Below are 24,383 nucleotides of genomic sequence, written 5' to 3'. Positions count from 1 at the left end.
CATTGCCCTTAAAAGGGCATTCAGCTCTTTTTCACTGCCCTTAAAAGGGCATTCAGCTCTTTTACAAAAGCCCAAAGCCCTAATCTAAAAAAAAAACATCCAAAAAAATGAAAAAACTAACCCCTGAATATCTACTCATGGTTCCTGAAGTCCGGACATTCATCTTCATCCAGGCAGCAAGAAGTCTTCATCCAGGCGGTTACACCTTCATCCACCTCGGGGACGTCTTCTATCTTCATCCCGGCGGCGTGGAGCGGAGCTATCCTGAAAGCCTATCCCATCCTGTGTGGAGTGTCCTATTTATACGGTCACCACCGTACACTGAAGTTGAATGCAAGGTAGCCATATTAAAATGGCGTACCTTGCATTCCTATTGGCTGATTTGATTCTTCAAATTCAAATAAGCCAATAGGATGAGAGCTTCTGAAATCCTTGGCTGTTCAAAACAGCCAATAGATGAGAGCTACTGAAATCCTATTGGCTGTTCAAATCAGCCAATAGGATGAGAGCTACTGAAATTCTATCCTATTTTCTTTATTCTCTTGGTATCTTTATTTGAAAAGCAAGAATGTAAGTTTAGATGCCGGCTCATTTTTGGTGAAAAACCTGGGTTGTTCTTGCTGATTAGTGGATAAATTCACCCACCAATAAACAAGTGCTGTCCAGGGATTCTGAGCCAAAAATTGCCTGGCTCCTTAGCTTAGATGCCTGCTTTTTCAAATGCAGATAGCAAGAGAATGAAGAAATATTGATAATAGGAGTAATTTAGAAAGTTGCTTAAAATTGCATGCTCTATCTGAATCACATAAGAAAAAATTTGGGTTCAGTGTCCCTTTAATATTATTTGAAACATAAACATATACTTTCAAATATATATTTACCATAAAATAATAGCAAGCAACTATATAATCCCTTTTAAGATATCTCCAATACTGGACGACCGACGATAATTTGCCAGCCTAGCCGGGCTCCTGGAACTCAGTGCCGGAATAGAATTGAGCCCCGGTTCGATGCTTCTTAAAAGGGGTGTCGCTCGAGAAGGGTGCAAGGTATCAAGTTGTTTCTTTAGTATGTTATCGGCAATTTGATGAGGCACTTAGGGATACCACTTGTTTGGGGGTGCGACCTTCTGGGAAGAAAGGGGAACCGAATTTGAAGTGTCCCCCAGTCTCCCAGAAGGTAGGGGTGGCCTGCAGGGGCTTAGAAACAGGCATTTTTAGTGCATATAAAGTATTTCAATATAACAATGTAGATTATGCAACGTTGTGGAATAGTTAGTAAATGTGATATCTATCTTTTTAAGCAATAAAAAAAATAATCAATTAGACTGTCCCTTTAAGGATACCAACCATTATTTTATAAAAAAAAAAATGGAAAGGTATGGTCTTGCAGCCGGCATGACAGCTAGATCTTGGCAAACATTGTCCCTATAAAATCAGGGTTTTTTTGTGTTCATTGAACTGTGCTATACCATTCTAAGGATTTAAAACATCAGATATCAATTGATGATAATACTTTCCTTTGTTTGATATCACATCTTTTAGATAAGTGATTACTTTTTTTGAACATTTGTAATAGATATTTGTTTTTATGTCACTGTACAGGTGAAGGAATAGATAACTTTTGGAAGGTTATCATAGAGGGAAAGAATTGTACTGTGGAGATACCTGCTGAAAGATTTGATACAAGACACTGGTTTGATCAAGATTATAACAAACCAGGCAAGATAAGCACAACCCGAGCAGCTCTCATAGACGGGTAAGCAATTGTTTTTACCTTTTATACTATTATAATAAGAACACAATAATCATTTGTGCTTCAATTAACCATTGCAAGAGCCTATGAGAACTGGGTTCCAAAATGTCACTGTATCTGTAAATGTATTGTAATGTTTTATCTTTTTGAAAATTGCTTCTGTTAAAATGTATCACTAAAAAAGTGGTAACTTTTAACACGTAAATGACTTGCTGCTGATAAAGCAGTAGGGTGCATGCACATGCATTAGCTCCAAGTGCTGCTATAACTAGCATATCACTTTTATTATACTCTTTGTATAGCTCATTGTATTGTGTGGCTCCTGAAAACCCCTTTTGCTTTCTGAACAAATTGTAAGCCGAGTTTTTCGAGTGATCACTATGCTATACCATTTTGTTTGTTAAAAATTGACCACCACTAAAGACCTTTCAGCCATAAAGTTCCCGAAAATGTCTTCTCGTGTGTTAAGTACCTGTTTTCAAAATAGCATTTGTGACTGGGAGTTCAGTAATGTACTTTGAAAGGCAATTTCGTGACTGTGTTTGGACTAAGCATACATGGAGGCACAGCCCCCTTTATACAAATTAAAAAAAAAAATAGTCACCATTTTGTTTCCATTTTGGTAATTTAATAAACAACAGCTTTTCTAATTCTCAGAACTGGAAATGCAGTAAACATGTTAATTTCCTTTAGAAATGTTTAGACTTGAATATTATTCTACAAGGTGTTTACTGTCCTTTTAAATGAACATCTCTAGCTATCTGGTGAATGGCCTCCTGAAATCAAAACCATGGCAACAGTTAAAGCACTGAAATGGATAACACCAACTCCATAAGTTTGGTGTTTTTGTACTCTGTTCACTTCAAAGGCAGATAAAATATACCTTAAAAACCATAGGAATGCTTATGGGGTGTGCCGGGTGTGCCTGGGCAGACCTTATCAACCCCATGCAGAACAGCAACTGTTCCCTCTAAGCACCGTTTTCCAAAGCATACAACTGTTTATAAAGTACTGTCTGTGCTTCATAATAGTCATCAGTCTCAGTGATATATTGCTCTATTTATATATCTGTATATATTTATGTAATAAATATATATATATATATATATATATATATATATATATATAGTCTATATACCTTTATAAATATATACATATGTAGATATATATAGATATATAGGGCCAGATTACAAGTGGAGCGCTAAATATCACTTGCATGCAAGCGATAATAGCAATCCACTTTATAATACCAGCACACGATAATGTGCGCTGGAATTACAAGTTAATCGCAATGTAAACACAAGCTCGCTTTCGCATTGTTAGGAGCGCGTTTGCATAGGTTCCTATGGGAGCCTCGTTCTGATGCCATCACAGAGATCTCATATCTCTTGCCTGTAACATATGACTCGAAGTGCCTGGTTACTTCAGCATAATCACATGCCTTGCATAATGAACTTCCACGCTTAAAAGTGCCTGAGTTAACTGGCTTTTTACTTGGTAATTTAGTTAGAGATAATATATTTCCTAATGTAAGGCTACATGTGTAAGAGAATCTACAACCTGTATCAATAATAGATTTTAATTTATCATCTGCTCGTAAGATCAGTAGATGCTTACGAATGATCTCACAAATTTGAGTATACTGATCACTATGATTTGTCATAAATATTTTTTTGTCTACATAGGTTATTTTCTTTTGTTCCCTAAAAAGTTTTGCTTGAAGAGTAATACGGTTTGAATACCATCTTTGTTTTAACTGTGTAGTTAAAATATTCCATTAATTAATTTAATCTTCTAGTGAACAATTATGTTTCATTCTTAACTGTCCTTTAGCAATATCTGATTATTATTATTATTATCAGGTATTTATAAAGCGCCAGCAGATTACGCAGCGCTGATGCAACATATTTAGGATGAATGCTATTCGCATATAGCAAATCGTTTATAGAAATTGGTTTGCGATATGTCTTTGTAGTAATATCACCACTTTTGACATTGCCTATCAGAGTATCATCTAAATAGTTAATCAGTAGCATTACTTTCCATAGTGAAAGTCAGACCTATCTCATTGGCATTTAGATATTCCAAAAAATGAACTGCTTCATCAGTAGTGATGTCGCAAACCTAAAAATTTCGGTTCGCGAACGGCGGACTCAAACTTCCGCAACTGTTCGCGAACCGGCGAACCGGGCGAATCGCCATTGACTTCAATAGGCAGGCGAACTTTAAAACCAACAGGGATTCTTTCTGGCCACAATAGTGATGGAAAAGTTGTTTCAAGGGGACTAACACCTGGACTGTGGCATGCCGGAGGGGGATCCATGGCAAAACTCCCACGGAAAATTACATAGTTGATGCAGAGTCTGGTTTTAAGCCAAAAGGGAATAAATCACCTAACATTCCTAAATTGTTTGGAATAACGTGCTTTAAAACATCAGGTATGATGTTGTATCGATCAGGTAGTGTAAGGATTAAGCCCGCTTCACTTTGACAGACCAAACTCCCCGTGTAATGCACCGCAAACAACCGCAAACAGTCCATTTGCACAACCACGAGATAGATAGATTTGATATATAGATACATAGATTACATAGATCAATAGATGCAATATACATTTGATGGATACGATTGATAGTTAGATAGATTTGATAGATAAATAGATAGATTTGATAGATATATAATTTCCCAGACAGAAAATTACAAGACGTGCGGTCTGGGACCCATGGTAAGGTTCCCAGAGGCAGTTGCTGCGCCAGGGGACGTGTATATGGCATGGATTTTAGGAACCGGGAGATGGAAAAAGATGCTTGGTCGGTCCTCCTACTTCAAATTTGGGTCACTGCGCGTACAATCGTGGCCGAACTTTTAGCCGATGGCCATTTGGCCGACGGACATTTGGCCGAAACACAAGTGGCTGTCACAAAACAGTCCGGCCACGAGATAGATAGATTTGATAGATAGATACATAGATTACATAGATCAATAGATGCAATATACATCTGATAGATACGATTGATAGTTAGATAGATTTGATAGATAAATAGATAGATTTGATAGATATATAATTTCCCAGACAGATAATTACAAGACGTGCGGTCTGGGACCCATGGTAAGGTTCCAAGAGGCAGTTGCTGAGCCAGGGGATGTGTATATGGCATGGATTTTAGGAACCAGGAGATGGAAAAAGATGCTTGGTCGGTCCTCCTACTTCAAATTTGGGGCACTGCGCGTGCAATCGTGGCCGGACTTTTAGCCGACGGCCATTTGGCCAACGAACATTTGTCCGATGGACATTTGGCCGAAGCACAAGTGGCTGTCACAAAACAGTCCGGCCACGAGATAGATAGATTTGATAGATAGATACATAGATTACATAGATAGATCAATAGATGCAATATACATTTGATAGATATGATAGATAGATAGATAGATTTGATAGATAAATAGATAGATTTGATCGATATATAATTTCCCAGACAGAGAATTACAAGACGTGCGGGCTGACACCCATGGTAAGGTTCCCAGAGGCAGTTGCGGCGCCAGGGGAGGTGTATATGGCATGGATTTTAGGAACCGGGAGATGGAAAAAGATGCTTGGTCAGTCCTCCTACTTCAAATTTGGGGCAGTGCGCGTGCAATCGTGGCCGAACTTTTAGCCGACAGCCATTTGGCCGACGGACATTTGGCCGAAACACCAGTGGCTGTCACAAAACAGTCCAGCCACGAGATAGATAGATTTGATAGATAGATACATAGATTACATAGATAGATCAATTGATGCAATATACATTTGATAGATACGATAGATAGATAGATTTGATAAATAGATCGATTTGATAGATACAGTATATAATTTCACAGACAGAGAATTACAAGACGTGCGGTCTGGGACCCATGGTAAGGTTCTCAGAGGCAGTTGCGGCGCCAGGGGAGGTGTATATGGCATGGATTTTAGGAACAGGGAGATGGAAAAAGATGCTTGGTCAGTCCTCCTACTTCAAATTTGGGGCACTGCACGTGCAATCTACTGTGGCACCAGATATGAGTGGTGTGTTAAGTAGTACTATTCTGATCAGTTTAATACCTGTTACTCCCCCTATCGGGGGAGGTGTATATGGCATGGATTTTAGGAACCGGGAGATGGAAAAAGATGCTTGGTCGGTCCTCCTACTTCAAATTTGGGGCAGTGCGCGTGCAATCGTGGCTGGACGTTTAGCCGACGGACATTTGGCCGATGAACATTTGGCCGAAACACCAGTGGCTGTCACAAAACAGTCCGGCCCCGAGATAGATAGATTTGATAGATAGATACATAGATTACATAGATCAATAGATGCAATATACATTTGATAGATACGATTGATAGTTAGATAGATTTGATAGATAAATAGATAGATTTGATAAATATATAATTTCCCAGACAGAGAATTACAAGACGTGCGGACTTGGACCAATGGTAAGGTTCCCAGAGGCAGTTGCGGCGCCAGGGGACGTGTATATGGCATGGATTTTAGGAACCGGGAGATGGAAAAAGATGCTTGGTCGATCCTCCTACTTCAAATTTGGGGCAGTGCGCGTGCAATCGTGGCCGTACTTTTAGCCGACGGACATTTGACCGATGGACATTTGGCCGAAACACCAGTGGCTGTCACAAAACAGTCCGGCCACGAGATAGATAGATTTGATAGATAGATACATAGATTACATAGATCAATAGATGCAATATACATTTGATAGATACGATTGATAGTTAGATAGATTTGATGGATAAATAGATAGATTTGATAAATATATAATTTCCCAGACAGAGAATTACAAGACGTGCGGTCTGGGACCCATGGTAAGGTTCCCAGAGGCAGTTGCAGCGCCAGGGGACGTGTATATGGCATGGATTTTAGGAACCAGGAGATGGAAAAAGATGCTTGGTCGGCCCTCCTACTTCAAATTTGGGGCACTGCACGTGCAATCGTGGCCGGACTTTTAGCCGACGGACATTTGGCCGACGGACATTTGGCCGAAACACCAGTGGCTGTCACAAAACAGTCCGGCCACGAGATAGATAGATTTGATAGATAGATACATAGATTATATAGATCAATAGATGCAATATACATTTGATAGTTACGATTGATAGTTAGATAGATTTCATAGATAAATAGATAGATTTGATAAATATCTAATTTCCCAGACAGAGAATTACAAGACGTGCGGTCTGGGACCCATGGTAATGTTCCCAGAGGCAGTTGCGGCGCCAGGGGACGTGTATATGGCATGGATTTTAGGAACAGGGAGATGGAAAAAGATGCTTGGTCGGTCCTCCTACTTCAAATTTGGGGCACTGCACGTGCAATCGTGGCCGGACTTTTAGCCGACGGCCATTTGTCCGACGGACATTTGGCCAAAACACAAGTGGCTGTCACAAAACCGTCCGGCCACGAGATAAATAGATTTGATAGATAGATACATAGATTACATAGATCAATAGATGCAATATACATTTGATAGATACGATTGATAGTTAGATAGATTTGATAGATATATAATTTCCCAGACAGATAATTACAAGACGTGCGGTCTGGGACCCATGTTAAGGTTACTTCCTTTTGCACAATCGAGTACAGGTTGGGGATTGGCTTTTGTGCAAAGAAATTTCGGCCGGGTACCTTCCACTGCGGTGTCCCCTATCAGGGGATGTGTATATGGCATGGATTTTAGGAACCGGGAGATGGAAAAAGATGCTTGGTCGGTCCTCCTACTTCAAATTTGGGGCACTGCGCGTGCAATCTAATGTGCCACCAGATAGGAGTGGTGTGTTAAGTAGTACTATTCCTATCAGTTTAGTCCTGTTAAGAGTCTTTTTTTTTGTTTTGTTTTTGAAGCCACAGTGCAGCACCAGAGGCCAGAAAAATTTGGCATGTACACATGCCTGAAAAATTAGGTATTGCTGTAGGAGCGGCCAGAAAAATTGATGTTTGTTTCCTAGGCAGAAAGTGCCCTAAAACATTGCGGCTTGAACCCTAGTTGGTGGCGGATAAGTCACGAAAGTCATCCGGCATTTGAAGATAAAATACAGCAGCATGTGGACCATTTTTAGCCCAAGGCAGCTCATGTCATCAGGCCTTTTTTACTCTAATGTATCGCCCAATGTCAGTCCCTTCGGGATCCATCCCTCATTCATCTTAATAAAGGTGAAGTAATCTAGACTTTTTTGACCTAGGCGACTTCTCTTCTTAGTGACAATACCTCCTGCTGCACTGAAGGTCCTTTCTGACAGGACACTTGAAGCGGGGCAGGCCAGAAGTTCAATGGCAAATTGGGATAGCTCAGGCCACAGGTCAAGCCTGCACTCCCAGTAGTCAAGGGGTTCATCGCTCCTCAGAGTGTCGAGATCTGCAGTTAAGGCGAGGTAGTCTGCTACCTGTCGGTCGAGTCATTCTCTGAGGGTGGACCCTGAAGGGCTGTGGCGATGCATGGGAGTTAAAAAGCTCTGCATGTCCTCCATCAACAACACGTCTGTAAAGCATCCTGTCCTTGCTGGCGTGGTCGTGGGAGTCGGAGGATTACTTTCAGCTCTTCCCCTGTTAGATTCACGTTGTGCTGTGACATCACCCTTATACGCTGTGTAAAGCATACTTTTTAATTTATTTTGGAAATGCTGCATCCTTTCCGACTTGTTGTAATTCGGTAACATTTCTGGCACTTTATGCTTATACCGGGGGCCTAGTAGCGTGGACACCCAGTACAGGTCCTTCTCCTTCAGCTTTTTTATACGAGGGTCCCTCAACAGGCACGACAGCATGAAAGACCGCATTTGCACAAGGTTGGATGCCGAGCTAGTCATGTCCCGTTCCTCATCCTCAGTGATGTCACTGAAGGTATCTTCTTCCCCCCAGCCACGTACAACACCACGGGTACCAGATAGGTGACAACGAGCACCCTGGGATGCCTGTTGTGGTTGGTCTTCCTCCTCCTCCTCAAAGCCACATTCCTCCTCTGACTCCTCTTCCTCACAATCCTCTTCCAGCGTTGCCGCAGGTCCAGCAAGCGATGCTGATAAGGCTGTTTCTGGTGGTGATGGTGACCACAACTCTTCCTCTTCACGCTCATCTACGGCTTGATCCAGCACTCTTCGCAGGGCACTCTCCAGGAAGAAAACAAATGGTATGATGTCGCTGATGGTGCCTTCGGTGTGACTGACTAGGTTTGTCACCTCCTCAAAAGGACGCATGAGCCTACAGGCATTGCGCATGAGCGCCCAGTAACGTGGCAAAAAAATTCCCAGCTCCGCAGAGGCTGTCCTAGCACCCCGGTCATACAAATACTAGTTAATGGCTTTTTCTTGTTGGAGCAGGCGGTCGAACATTAGGAGTGTTGAATTCCAACGTGTCGGACTGTCACAAATCAAGCACCTCACTGGCATGTTGTTTCGCCGCTGGATATCGGAAAAGTGCGCCATGGCCGTGTAGGAACCCCTCAAATGGCCACACACCTTCCTGGCCTGCTTGAGGACGTTCTGTAAGCCTGGGTACTTATGCACAAAGCATTGTACGATCAGATTACACACATGTGCCATGCACGGCACATGGGTCATCTTGCCCAATTTCAATGCCGCCACCAAATTACTTCCGTTGTCATAAACCACTTTGCCGATCTCCAGTTGGTGCGGAGTCAGCCACTGATCCACCTGTGCTTTAAGGGCGGACAGGAGTGCTGGTCCAGTGTGACTCTCTGCTTTCAGGCAAGTCAACCCCAAGACGGCGTGACACTGCCGTATCCGGGATGTGGAATAGTACCTGCGGAGCTGGGGGGGTGCCGTTGATGTGGAGCAAGACGCAGCAGCAGAATAGGACTCAGCCGAGGAGGTTATGGAAGAGGATGGAGTAGGAGGAGTAGAGGAGGTGGCAGCAGGCCTGCCTGCAAGTCGTGGCGGTGTCACCAACTCTGCAGAGCCACGCATTCCATGGTTGTCAGCCGTTAGCAGGTTTACCCAATGCGCAGTGTAGGTGATATACCTGCCCTGACCATGCTTTGCAGACCAGCTATCAGTGGTCATATGGACCCTTGCCCCAACACTGTGTGCCAGACATGCCATTACTTCCTTTCGCACAATCGAGTACAGGTTGGGGATTGCCTTTTGTGAAAAGAAATTTCGGCCGGGTACCTTCCACTGCGGTGTCCCAATAGCTACAAATTTTTTGAATGCCTCAGAATCCACCAGCTTGTATGGTAAAAGCTGGCGGGCTAAGAGTTCAGACAAGCCAGCTGTCAGACGCCTGGCAAGGGGGTGACTTTGTGACATTGGCTTCTTACGCTCAAACATGTCCTCAACAGACACCTGACTGTGGGCAGATGAGCAGGAACTGCTCCGGAAGATAGACGGAGTGGCGGATGGTTGAGAGGGGGCAAGGAGGACAGCAGTGGTTGACGTGGCTGAAGATGCTGGACCTGGAGGAGGATGGCGGCTTTGAGTTTGTGTGCTGCTTCTACTCATGTGTTGATCCCATAGGCGTTTGTGATGTGAGATCATGTGCCTTCGCAAAGCAGTTGTACCTAGGTGGGTGTTGGACTTCCCACAACTCAGTTTCTTTTGGCACAGGTTGCAAATGGCATCGTTGTTGTCAGAGGCAGACACACAATAAAAATGCCACACTGCTGAGCTCTGCGATGACGGTATTCTGGTGGTGGCAACAGCATGCGTTGATTGGCATGCTGTCTGGCTGACCCCGGGTGCCGATGCATGCTGTCTGACTGTGCCACTAGCTCCTTGCGACGACCTCTCCCTGCTTCCAACTCGTCTCCTCCTCCTCCTCTCTGTCTCCCCATCTGAACTTTCCCCCTGTTCTTCTTCTCTTCTAGCGGGCACCCATGTGACATCCACGGATGCATCGTCATCATCAACCGCTTCACTTGTATCTGACAAATCAAGAAAGGAAGCAGCAGCGGGTACAATATCATCATCATCACACCGTACGTCCATGTCTGTAATATCACTGTTATCTACATCCTGTGTCATTGATGGTTGCGCATCACTCATTTCTTCCAACTGATGTGTAAAAAACTCCTCTGACACATCAAGTGAAGCGGCTGTGGTGCTAGTGTTGGTGGTGGCGGCAGGCGGGCGAGTGGTGGTAACTTGAGAGGTGCCCGAAGATAAGCTGGAGGAGGATGGTGTGTCAAGGTTCGGAGTGGAAGCTATAGAAGATTGGGTGTCCTGTGTTAAAAAGTCAACTATGTCCTCCTCAGAACTTTTCGAGTTCATGGGACGTGGCCTCTGAACACTGGGCATTATTCTACGGCCAAAGGGAATCACAGCACCACAACCACGACGGCACCTGCGGGGTGGCCTGCCTCTGCCTGTCATTTTTTTTTAAATGTACACTTACACTACTATTAAACAAGATATGAGTGGTGGCACTGGGCAAGTAAGCACAGTATACGCTGTGAGCCTGACACAAAAAAGCAGACTGATGTTTTACAGTCCAAAAAGTTTTTATTTTTTTAAGTGTACACTTTCACTACTATTAAACAAGATATGAGTGGTGGCACTGGGCAAGTGGGCACAGTATACGCTGTGAGTCTGGCACACACGCTGGCAGGCAGGCAACTGCAATTAGATTACACTAGAAAACTGATGTTTCACAGTCAAAAAAGTTTTTTTTTACAAAATTTACACTACTGTTACAACAGATATGAGTGGTGGCACTTAGCAAGTGGGCCTGGCATACATGCTGGCAGGCAGGCAACTGAAATTAGATTACACTAGCAGACTGATGTTTCACAGTCAAATTTTTTTTTTTTACAAAATTTACACTACTGTTACAACAGATATGAGTGGTGGCACTGTGGGCAAGTGGGCCTGGCACACACGCTGGCAGGCAGGCAACTGCAATTAGATTACACTAGCAGACTGATGTTTCACAGTAAAAAAAAAAGTTTTAAAAAAATTTACACTACTGTTACAACAGATATGAGTGGTGGCACTTGTTGGCAAGTGGGCCTGGCACACACGCTGGCAGGCAGGCAACTGCAATTAGATTACACTAGCAAACTGCTGTTTCACAGTCAAAAAAGTTTTTTTTAAAAATATTTACACTACTGTTACAACAGATATGAGTGGTGGCACTAGTTGGCAAGTGGGCCTGGCACACACGCTGGCAGGCAGGCAACTGCAATTAGATTACACTAGCAGACTGATGTTTCACAGTCAAAATTTTTTTTTTTTTAAATTTACACTACTGTTACAACAGATATGAGTGGTGGCACTTAGCAAGTGGGCCTGGCAGATGGCAGGCAAGCAGGCAACTGCAATTAGATTACACTAGCAGACTGATGTTTCACAGTTAAAAATTTATTTTTTACAAAATTTACACTACTGTTACAACAGATATGAGTGGTGGCACTAGTTGGCAAGTGGGCCTGGCACACACGCTGGCAGGCAGGCAACTGCTATTAGATTACACTAGCAGACTGATGTTTCACAGTCAAAGTTTTTTTAAAAAAAATTTACACTACTGTTACAACAGACATGAGTGGTGGCACTAGTTGGCAAGTGGGCCTGGCACACACGCTGGCAGGCAGGCAACTGCAATTAGATTACACTAGCAGACTGATGTTTCACAGTCAAAAAAGTTTTTTTTAAAAAAAAAATGTACACTACTGTTACAACAGATATGAGTGGTGGCATTTAGCAAGTGGGCCTGGCACACACGCTGGCAGGCAGGCAACTGCAATTAGATTACACTAGCAGACTGATGTTTCACAGTGAAAAAAGTTTTTTTTTACAAAATTTACAATACTGTTACAACAGATATGAGTGGTGGCACTAGTTGGCAAGTGGGCCTGGCACACACGCTGGCAGGCAGGCAACTGCAATTAGATTACACTAGCAGACTGATGTTTCACAGTCAAAAAAGTTTTTTTTTACAAAATTTACAATACTGTTACAACAGATATGAGTGGTGGCAATTAGCAAGTGGGCCTGGCACACACGCTGGCAGACAAGCAACTGCAATTAGATTACACTAGCAGACTGATGTTTCACAGTCAAAAAAGTTTTTTTTTTACAAAATTTACACTACTGTTACAACAGATATGAGTGGTGGCACTGTGGGCAAGTGGGCCTGGCACACACGCTGGCAGGCAGGCAACTGCAATTAGATTACACTAGCAGACTGATGTTTCACAGTAAAAAAAAAAGTTTAAAAAAAATTTACACTACTGTTACAACAGATATGAGTGGTGGCACTGTGGGCAAGTGGGCCTGGCACACACGCTGGCAGGCAGGCAACTGCAATTAGATTACACTAGCAGACTGATGTTTCACAGTAAAAAAAAAGTTTTAAAAAAAATTTACACTACTGTTACAACAGATATGAGTGGTGGCACTTGTTAGCAAGTGGGCCTGGCACACACGCTGGCAGGCAGGCAACTGCAATTAGATTACACTAGCAAACTGCTGTTTCACAGTCAAAAAAGTTTTTTTTTAAAATATTTACACTACTGTTACAACAGATATGAGTGGTGGCACTAGTTGGCAAGTGGGCCTGGCACACATGCTGGCAGGCAGGCAACTGCAATTAGATTACACTAGCAGACTGATGTTTCACAGTCAAAAAAATTTTTTTTTTAAATTTACACTACTGTTACAACAGATATGAGTGGTGGCACTTAGCAAGTGGGCCTGGCACATGGCAGGCAGGCAACTGCAATTAGATTACACTAGCAGACTGATGTTTCACAATCAAAAAAGTTTTTTTTTACAAAATTTACACTACTGTTACAACAGATATGAGTGGTGGCACTAGTTGGCAAGTGGGCCTGGCACACACGCTGGCAGGCAGGCAGGCAACTGCAATTATATTACACTAGCAGACTGATGTTTCACAGTCAAAAATTTATTTTTACAAAATTTACACTACTGTTACAACAGATATGAGTGGTGGCACTGTGGGCAAGTGGGCCTGGCACACACACTGGCAGGCAGGCAACTGCAATTAGATTACACTAGCAGACTGATGTTTCACAGTCAAAAAAGGTTTTTTAAAAATTTTTTACAATACTGTTACAACAGATATGAGTGGTGGCACTAGTTGGCAAGTGGGCCTGGCACACACGCTGGCAGGCAGGCAACTGCTATTAGATTACACTAGCAGACTGATGTTTCACAGTCAAAAAAGTTTTTTTTTTTTAAAAATTACACTACTGTTACAACAGATATGAGTGGTGGCACTAGTTGGCAAGTGGGCCTGGCACACACGCTGGCAGGCAGGCAACTGCAATTAGATTACACTAGCAGACTGATGTTTCACAGTCAAAAAAGTTTTTTTTTTTTTAAAATGTACACTACTGTTACAACAGATATGAGTGGTGGCACTTAGCAAGTGGGCCTGGCACACACGCTGGCAGGCAGGCAACTGCAATTAGATTACACTAGCAGACTGATGTTTCACAGTCAAAAAAGTTTTTTTTTTACAAAATTTAGAATACTGTTACAACAGATATGAGTGGTGGCAATTAGCAAGTGGGCCTGGCACACACGCTGGCAGACAGGCAACTGCAATTAGATTACACTAGCAGACTGATGTTTCACAGTCAAAAAAGTTTTTTTTTACAAAATTTACAATACTGTTACAACAGATATGAGTGGTAGCACTAGTTGGCAAGTGGGCCTGGCACACACGCTGGCAGGCAGGCAGGCAACTGCTATTAGATTACACTAGCAGACATGTTTCACAGTCAAAAAAGTTTTTTTAAAAAAAATTTACACTACTGTTACAACAGATATGAGTGGTGGCACTTAGCAAGTGGGCCTGGCACACACACTGGCAGACAGGCAACTGCAATTAGATTACACTAGCAGACTGATGTTTCACAGTCAAAAAAGTTTTTTTTTACAAAATTTACACTACTGTTACAACAGATATGAGTGGTGGCACTTAGAAAGTGGGCCTGGCACACACGCTGGTAGGCAGGCAACTGCAATTAGACTACACTAGCAGACTGATGTTTCACAGTCAAAAAAGTTTTTTTTTTACAAAATTTACAATACTGTTACAACAGATATGAGTGGTGGCACTTGTTGGCAAGTGGGCCTGGCACACACGCTGGCAGGCAGGCAACTGCTATTAGATTACACTAGCAGACTGATGTTTCACAGTCAAAAAAGTTTTTTTTTTTAAATTTACACTACTGTTACAACAGATATGAGTGGTGGCACTTAGCAAGTGGGCCTGGCACACACGCTGGCAGGCAGGCAACTGCAATTATATTACACTAGCAGACTGATGTTTCACAGTCAAAAATTTTTTTTTTTACAAAATTTATAATACTGTTACAACAGATATGAGTGGTGGTAATAGTTGGCAAGTGGGCCTGGCACACACGCTGACAGGCAGGCAACTGCTATTAGATTACACTAGAAGACTGATGTTTCACAGTCAAAAAAGTTTTTTTTTACAAAATTTACACTACTGTTACAACAGATATGAGTGGTGGCACTTAGCAAGTGAGCCTGGCACACACGCTGGCAGGCAGGCAGCTGCAATTAGATTACACTAGCAGACTGATGTTTCACAGTCAAAAAAGTATTTTTTTACAAAATTTACAATACTGTTACAACAGATATGAGTGGTGTCAATAGTTGGCAAGTGGGCCTGGCACACACACTGGCAGGCAGGCAGGCAGGCAGGCAACTGCTATTAGATTACACAAGCAGACTGATGTTTCACAGTCAAAAAAGTTTTTTTAAAAAAATGTACAACAGATATGAGTGGTGGTAGATTCAATGTTTTCTTACAGCGCTGAAAGTGTGGACCTATAGCTCCTGTCTGTAGTGGGTCCCCAGGTGCCCACTTTTAGAAAATATGTGTCAAAACGTGGTTTAGAAAGGAGCGCCAAATCTTGGCGAGGTCTGGTGCGGTATAGGTGTGAAAATATGGTATTCTGTCTGAGAAATTGTATAGCGCTATAGCTCAGCTACAATTATGGTAGTTGTGCTGTATAGATGTGTAGGTTTTGATATCTAGATATAAGATCTAAGAGTGGCACAGTTGATACATAAAAGCATTTAATACATATTAAACATATAAAACAAGGGTGTCGTTTAAAATATATTTTAACAGAACGGCAAGAAATAATGTGTAAAAACACATAAACACATAAATATCTATAAAAACACGCGTGTTTTGCTTTTTAGCTGTATGTATAATGTCTCATAAAATTCGTCTCATATATAGTTGTGTTGGCATAAATCTGAAAATATTTTTTATTGTTTATTATTTTCATACAATTTCTCAGACAGAATACCATATTTTCACACCTATACCGCACCAGACCTCGCCAAGATTTGGCGCTCCTTTCTAAACCACGTTTTGACAGATATGAGTGGTGGCACTGCAGGCAGGCAACTGCAATTAGATTACACTAGCAGACTGATGTTTCACAGTCAAAATTACACAGGCAAAAAAAAAAAAGAAAGACTGATGTTCTAGCCCTAAAAAGGTTTTGGGGTGCTGTCCTTACAGCAGAGATCAGATGAGTCCTTCAGGACTGTAGTGGACACTGAATACACTAGCCTAGCTATCAATTTCCCTATAAAATCATCAGCAGCTACACTTTCTCTCCTCTCACTAAGAATGCAGGATCAGAATGAATCTAAAATAGCTGCTGCCCAGGAGCTGGGAGGGTCTGGGAGGGAGTGTCTTCTGCTGATTGGCTGAAATGTGTCTGCAGACTGAGATACATGGTCAAAGTTTACTCAATGATGACGAAAAGGGGGCGGATCGAACATCGCATATGTTCACCCGCTGCGGCGAACGCGAACAAGCTATGTTCACCGGGAAGTATTCGCCGGCGAACTATTCACGACATCACTATTCATCAGATGTCCCTTTCCATATAAAGAAAAGGTCATCTATGAATCTTCGATCTTCGATCGACAGATTCTCTATATGGGTTCTTATCTCCAAAAATGTGTGTTTCCTCCCACCAACCTAAAAATAAGTTGGCGTAAGATGGGGCAAATTTATTTTTAAAGAGAAATGTCATCACAGACATAAAGTAACTGTTCAATGAGACACATTATTTATTTGATCTCATGTACACTTTGTAAAAAGCAATATGTAGGTCTCACAACAAAAGATAATGGGGCCTATTTATGATTGTGCGAGCGGACATGATCCGATATTGCGGATCATGTCCGCTGCACATGAATAAATGCAGACAGCATACGCTCTCGGCATTTATCATTGCACCAGCCGTTCTTGTGAAATGTTGGTGCAATGCCGCCCCCTGCAGATTTGTGGCCAATCGGGGTGTCAATCAACCAGATCTTATTCGATCAGGTTGATTTCTGGTGATTTCTGTTCGCGGCCTAAGAGCAGGCAGACAGGTTATGGAGCAGCGGGTCACCAGAAACATGGGGCATCAAGTTCCATACGGAGCTTGATAAAAATGCCCCTTACGGTCTAGAATCCAAGAGCATCTTAGTAATATATGATGTAAAAGAGAATGCTCTGCCCTCACTACTCACTTTTTTCATAAACATGGTGGTGATGTTAATACTTTTAAATGGCAGCAATAGAATTGGTAACAACTCCTGCAAGTGGTGGCAATAGATTAAAACAACTATGTAGAAGAGAGAACTTTTGGATGTTCACATTGGGAACGAGAGTACCAAAAGGATTTCATTCCAAATGGGATTTAATTAACCGTTGGAAGCAATAAAGCTATAAAATAATGATAGTGTAATATTTTTTATATTAGAAAGAGAGAATACTGCTGTTGATTTTTGTTGTTGATTCTCACATAGGTACACATATATGAAAATATTAAAGGGACAGTCTATATCAGAATTGTTATTGTTTTAAAAGATAGATAATCCCTTTATTTCCCATTCCCTAGCTTTACATAACACAACTGAGTTATATTAATACACTTTTTACCATTGTGATTACCTGAGCACAATGTTATATTTATGGCACACCTAAACACCCTGTAGTGGTGAAAAACTGTCAAAATGCATTCAGATAAGAGTCGGCCTTCAAGGTCTAAGAAATTAGCATATGAACCTCCTAGGTTTAGCTTTCAACTAAGAATACCAAGAGAACAAAGCAAAAATGGTGATAAAAGTAAATTGGAAAGTTATTTAAAATAACATGCCCTATCTGAATCATAAAAGTTTATTTTGGACTAGACTGTCCCTTTAAAAACAAATGTACGAGATAATCATGACATCAACAAAATACCTTATTTTATTGTACTAAACACTATTAAGCTATTTAGAATCTTTTGTCATAATTTTTTATATTATCTTATGGAATATATTTGTATTATTTACTATGTATTATGCTCATCATATTATATCACTATATCCCATCTCACTCTATACGATGATTTTGTTTTACTATATTGATATTGCTTTGCTTTATCTAATTGCAGCAATAAGTATAATACTATGCTGCGATCATCTACTGAAGTTGCACCTCTTGTAACTTTTGTAATTTTGTAATTATTTGCATGGTTAGACAATTTGTGTATACTTTGGACATTTGGATACATTGTGTCATTCCATACACATTATGTGTATGTCTGATCATGCTTTGTTAATCCTGTAAATTTGTAATAGATTGGAGAGGCTTGTTGGTATTCACCAATCAGAGAAGTTTACTAGCTAGATTAAGGAGGCGGCATCTCTGTTAATTTATCTATGACTACGGACATTACTGAAACGCGTCAGATGTGAGGAATGCTGTGCCGCTTATTGGTTTTTATGGTACACTTGTGGCTGTTAGTTTTGCTGTTATTTATTTATTTTTAGATACACCTTAATAAACGTTGTTTTGCTTTATGTGGAGGAGCCAGTCTGGATTTGTCTTGTTAGATTAGAGACTGCCATATGAACTAGGGTCCCGGGAAAGTCACCGATATAGAACAGCTTTATTGCTGTACATTCATTGCATTCATTAATTGCTTTTCAGGTACTGTTGCATCTTAAAAGATCCTTTTTTGTCATTTAATATTGGACTTTCAAAAAATGCTTTGGATTTTTACACTTTAATCTTACTATTTCTTTGGGTTATGGTTGTATTTCTAAGTTGGCATTTCTTCAGATTTCCTGATTCAGTATTCCCTCTAAGGCCAGTTTTTTTGTGTGGCCCAGCAGTAAAACAGTTAAAAATAGAACCATACCTTGCAGTCTGCATTGTGCAGTGTTTGCTAATTGCAGGATGCAGTTAATTACCTGTTTCACTGCTGGACCACACACAAAACTGGCCTTAGAGGGAACACTGTCCTGGTTCCAATTCCATTTACATTTAGTTTTCCAGAGCAATGAGTATAATGAATAATACTACAAACACTGATTACTCATATACAGTTATAGTCAGTGAAACAATAAAATATCATCATTTCCGCTCTAACCATAAGAAAAGATGTTTCAAATGAAAGAGGCCTACATAGCTTAAAGGGACAGTATACACCAATTTGCATATAACTGCATGTAATAGACACTACTATAAAGAATAATATGCACAGATTCTGATCTAAAAATCCAGCATAAAACCTTTTAAAAACTTACTTAGAAGCTCCCATTTTAGCACTTTTGATTAGGATGACTGGGACACCCAGTGAAAGCAGACACTCCCCCCTCCCCCTGCATATTAAAAGACCCTTTACACAAACAGGAGCAAGCTGGAGTAGGTATACATCTTTGGGGCTTGGTTAGGAGTCTGAAAATTAGCATATTATTATTTAAAAATAAGCAAAACTATACAAAAAACACAAACTATATGGGCTATATAAATGGATCATCTACAAAACATTTATGCAAAGAAAAATCAAGTGTTTAATGTCCCTTTAATTGTTGAATGTCTATAACATTGCTCATTTTTACATAGATTTAATGAATTTGACAACAGACTATTTGGAATACATAACTCAGAGAGTAAATCTATGGATCCACAACAGAAACTGCTGCTAGAGTGCACATACAGAGCATTTGAAAATGCAGGAATTCCAACAGAGAACATCAGCGGAAGCAAAACAGGAGTCTTTATTGGTAAGAAGGAATGCAGATTTTTAAGTGTTATTACAGTTATAACTATTTGCTTGTGTGTGCACGTAAAAATGTGAACAGAGAGCAAGGATACTCAAGACTCATGATAAAGGCAACATTAAAATTTGCTAAAAAAAATATTTAATTCAGGAAATTGAATGTGTCCTGCATTTCTTATTTGACTAAATGTGCCAACAAATTCACCATTCCTTTATATTATCTTAGTCTTAGTTTTATTTTTGTTTTAGGATTTAGGGCTAGATTACAAGTGTAGCCGGAATTACGAATCTCCCTCCCACGCTAACTCCGCTCGACTTCAGCTCTTTGCACGCATATTACAAGTTGAAAGTAAAGTTTTTACACATGCACAAAGAGCCGAAGTTAGACTATCGCGAGCGCATTAACATACTCCCCATACACTTCAATAGAGCAAGCAAAGTGGAAAATAAACATACTTGGGGGCTAACCCTAATCGCCATAAGCCCCTATTCTAATAACACCTAAACTGCTACATAGCCCTTTCGCAAAGTACCTGCTACACTATTAACCCTTAAACTGCCACACAACCACATTGCAAAGTACGCGGTACACCATTAACCCCTAAACTGTTACAACCCAGATCGCAAAATACTCATCTACACTATTAACCCCTAAACTGCCACAACCTTATTGCAAAATACCCACTAACATCTAAACCCCCCTAACCTAACACTCCCTAAGTTACCAAAAAAACACTTGCCAAAAAACTAATAACCAAAAATAAAAATAAACAGTAATGCCTATTCTAAAACCAAAACCCCACTTAAAAAAAGTGTGCTACTTGTAATATGGATTTGAGCATTTATACTTCTTGCGCTAACAATAGGGCTACACTCGTAATCTATCCCTTAAAGGGACAGTCTAGTCAAAATGAAACTTTAATGATTGTGATAGGGCAAGCAATTTTAAACAACTTTTCAATTTACTTTTATCATCAAATTTGTTTTGTTCTCTTGATATTCTTTGTTGAAAACTAAACCTAGGTAGGCTCATATGCTCATTTCTAAGCCCTTGAAGGCCGCCTCTTATCTCAGTGCATTTTGACAGGTTTTTATAGCTAGACAGTGCTAGTTCATGTGTGCCATATAGATAACATTGTCCTCACTTCCTTGGAGTTACCATTGGTTAAAATACATGTCTGTCAAAAAAACTGAAATAAGGGGGCAGTGTACAGAGGTTTAGCTAAAAGGTAATCACAGAGGTAAAAAGTGTATTAATATAGCAGTGTTGGTTAAACAATAAAAATTCTGGACTAGACCTATCCTTTAATATTTAGTTTCCTTACTCACATAAGATCATTTGCTACTTTAGTACTAGTGACATACGTAAGCAAGCTGCACACTAAATATGTTATACAAGTACATGTCTACATACTGTATATATATATATATATATATATATATATATATATATATATATATATATATATATATATATATAACAGAAAAAAACTAATCCTCCCTCCAAGTTCAACCACCTGGGTGCAAAAAAGCATACAATAGTCCTACAACAAAGATGCACTCTCAGGATTTTCCAAGCAAAGTCAGCTTTACAGTATTAGATGACGTTTCAGAGATATAGAATATATTTTATCACTATCAGATTCTATATCTCTGAAACATCATCTAATAAAGCTGACTTTGCTTGGAAAATCCTGAGAGTGCATCTTTGTTGTAGAACTATATAAATATATATATAAAACAACATTCAGTTATAAATCTATCTTCAATTGGAAGTTCTATAATGATGCTTAGGGTTGCCATAGCACCTCTAATCATTGCCTACACATAGATTGTAGCAGTTAGCAAAAGACAATAACTAAATCTTTCTCTTTTTCTCTTCTTAGGTATTATGAATCGAGATGCGGACTCAATTTTTAATAATTATGCAGAGGGTATAAATCATTTCTATGGCAGTGGAACAGCAACAAGCATAGCAGCAAACAGAATATCATATTGCTTCAATCTAACTGGACCATCTCTTGTGATTGACACAGCCTGCTCCTCTTCCCTTGTCGCATTACATTATGCCTGTCAAGCCATTAAACAAGGTACAATAGTAGATAAACTTGTAGCAAAAGCAAAACAGAAGCAAAAGAAGAAAAAGTTAACCCTTTCCTGCCATAACTAGTTGGTCTACATCGGAACAAAGTGCCAATGTAAACAAATGAGTAACATTTGAAATCACAGGATTGTTCATGTGATCAGGTGATTTCAATGATGGGATTGGGTCAGGGGGAGTGGCTATGAAGCTAGGCACGCCCCCCAGCCCACATTAATGTATAGGAAGCGGCAAAGGTTTCAGGACAGTCGAACAGTTAGGACGTTCCATGCCGTCCTAACAGCGCTAAAGCCATTAAAGAGACATAACGGGAAGGGGTTAAAAAGACATGAAACCCAAAATGTTTCTTTCATGATTCACATAGATAGTAAAATTTTAAACAGCTTTACAATTTACTTCTATTATCTCATTTGCTTTATTCCCTTTGTATTCTTTGTTCAAGAGACAGCTATGCATATGGGTGAACGAATAACGAGGCATATACTGTATGTTCAGCCACCAATCAGCAGCTCCTGAGACTACATAGCTATGCTTTTCAACAAAGGATACCAAGAGAACAAAACAAATTAGATAGAAGTAAATTGGAAAGCTGTTTAAAATCACATGCTCTCACGCAATCATTTAAGAAAACATTTGGGTTTCATGTATTCTAGCAGCCAATTTCATCTACAAGAAGCATTTTTGCAATATGCTTATTTTATAAAAAGGATAAACTTATAAATGTATCCAGTAAAAGTGAAAAAAAAAACAACAATATGGAGGCTATCAAAATATGTTAGACTATGGGATTGATTCAGTGGCATATTTTGGTTTTATGCCGCTATAGGCACTCAAAATACTGCTGCCCTCCCCACAATTTTTGGTTAGGGTGTAACATGACAGGGTTTCTTTTCATGATTTACATCATAAATGTGCAAATTCTATCCATTAAACAAGGGATAATTGTGATAAAGGGAGCTGCAAAAAAAAGAAAGGAGGTAAAACATAATTTATGTAAGAACTTACCTGATAAATTAATTTCTTTCATATTGGCAAGAGTCCATGAGCTAGTGACGTATGGGATATACAATCCTACCAGGAGGGGCAAAGTTTCCCAAACCTCAAAATGCCTACAAATACACCCCTCACCACACCCACAATTCAGTTTAACGAATAGCAAAGTAGTGGGGTGATAAAGAAAGGAGTAAAAAGCATCAACAAAGAAATTTGGAATAATTGTGCTTTATACAAAAAAATCATAACCACCATAAAAAAGGGTGGGCCTCATGGACTCTTGCCAATATGAAAGAAATGAATTTATCAGGTAAGTTCTTACATAAATTATGTTTTCTTTCATGTAATTGGCAAGAGTCCATGAGCTAGTGACGTATGGGATATCAAATACCCAAGATGGGGAACTCCACGCAAGAGTCACTAGAGAGGGAGGGATAAAAATAAACAACAGCCAAATGCTGAAAAATTAATCCACAACCCAAAATATAAGTTATTCTCATGGAGAAAAGAAAAACTTAAAACATCAGCAAAGAATCAAACTGAAACAGCTGCCTGAAGAACTTTTCTACCAAAAACTGGTTCAGAAGAAGCAAATACGTCAAAACGGTAGAATTTAGTAAATGTATGCAAAGAGGACCAGCTGCTTTGCAAATCTGATCAACTGAAGCTTCATTCTTAAAAGCCCACAAAGTGGAGAATGATCTAGTACAATGAGCTGTAATTCTCTGGGGCGGGGCTTGACCCAACTCCAAATAAGCTTGATGAATCAAAAGCTTTAACCAAGAAGCCAAGGAAATAGCAAAGGCCTTCTGACCTTTCCTAGGACCAGAAAATATAACAAATAGACTAGAAGTCTTCCTGAAATCTTTAGTAGCTTCAACATAATATTTCAAAGCTCTTACCACATCCAAAGAATGTAAGGATCTTTCCAAAGGATTCTTAGGATTAGGACACAAGGAAGGGACAACAATTTCTCTACTAATGTTGTTAGAATTCACAACCTTAGGTAAAAATTCAAATGAAGTCAGCAAAACCGCCTTATTCTGATGAAAAATCAGAAAAGGAGATTCACAAGAAAGAGCAGATAGCTCAGACACACTTCTAGCAGAAGAGATGGCCAAAAGGAACAACACTTTCCAAGAAAGTAGTTTAATGTCCAAAGAGTGCATAGGCTCAAATGGAGGAGCCTGTAACGCCTTCAAAACCAAATTAAGACTCCAAGGAGGAGAAATTGATTTAATGACAGGCTTAATATGAACTAAAGCCTGTACAAAACAGTGAATATCAGGAAGTTTAGCAATCTTTCTGTGAAATAAAACTGAAAGAGCAGAGATTTGTCCCTTCAAGGAACATGCAGACAAACCCCTATCCAAACCATCCTGGAGAAACTGTAAAATTCAAGGAATTCTAAAAGAATGACAAGAGAATTTATGATGAGAAGAACACCATGAAATGTAAATCTTCCAAACTCGATAATAAATCT

General features: G+C 40.2%; 1 protein-coding gene across 1 annotated transcript in view; it reads left to right on the top strand.

The window, feature by feature from the left end:
• The window catches only part of LOC128661430 (uncharacterized), an 81,807-nt gene that overhangs the window by 11,531 nt on the left and 45,893 nt on the right, over positions 1-24,383 (top strand). Inside the window, exons 2-4 of the mRNA XM_053715684.1 lie at positions 1,605-1,758; positions 19,650-19,810; positions 21,693-21,896. Coding sequence (XP_053571659.1) covers positions 1,605-1,758; positions 19,650-19,810; positions 21,693-21,896 — 519 coding nt within the window. The remainder of the gene's footprint in view (positions 1-1,604; positions 1,759-19,649; positions 19,811-21,692; positions 21,897-24,383) is intronic.

Source organism: Bombina bombina, chromosome 5 (genome assembly GCF_027579735.1).
Source record: "Bombina bombina isolate aBomBom1 chromosome 5, aBomBom1.pri, whole genome shotgun sequence".
Taxonomy (NCBI): domain Eukaryota; kingdom Metazoa; phylum Chordata; class Amphibia; order Anura; family Bombinatoridae; genus Bombina; species Bombina bombina.
This window is presented reverse-complemented; position numbering and strand designations above follow the sequence as displayed.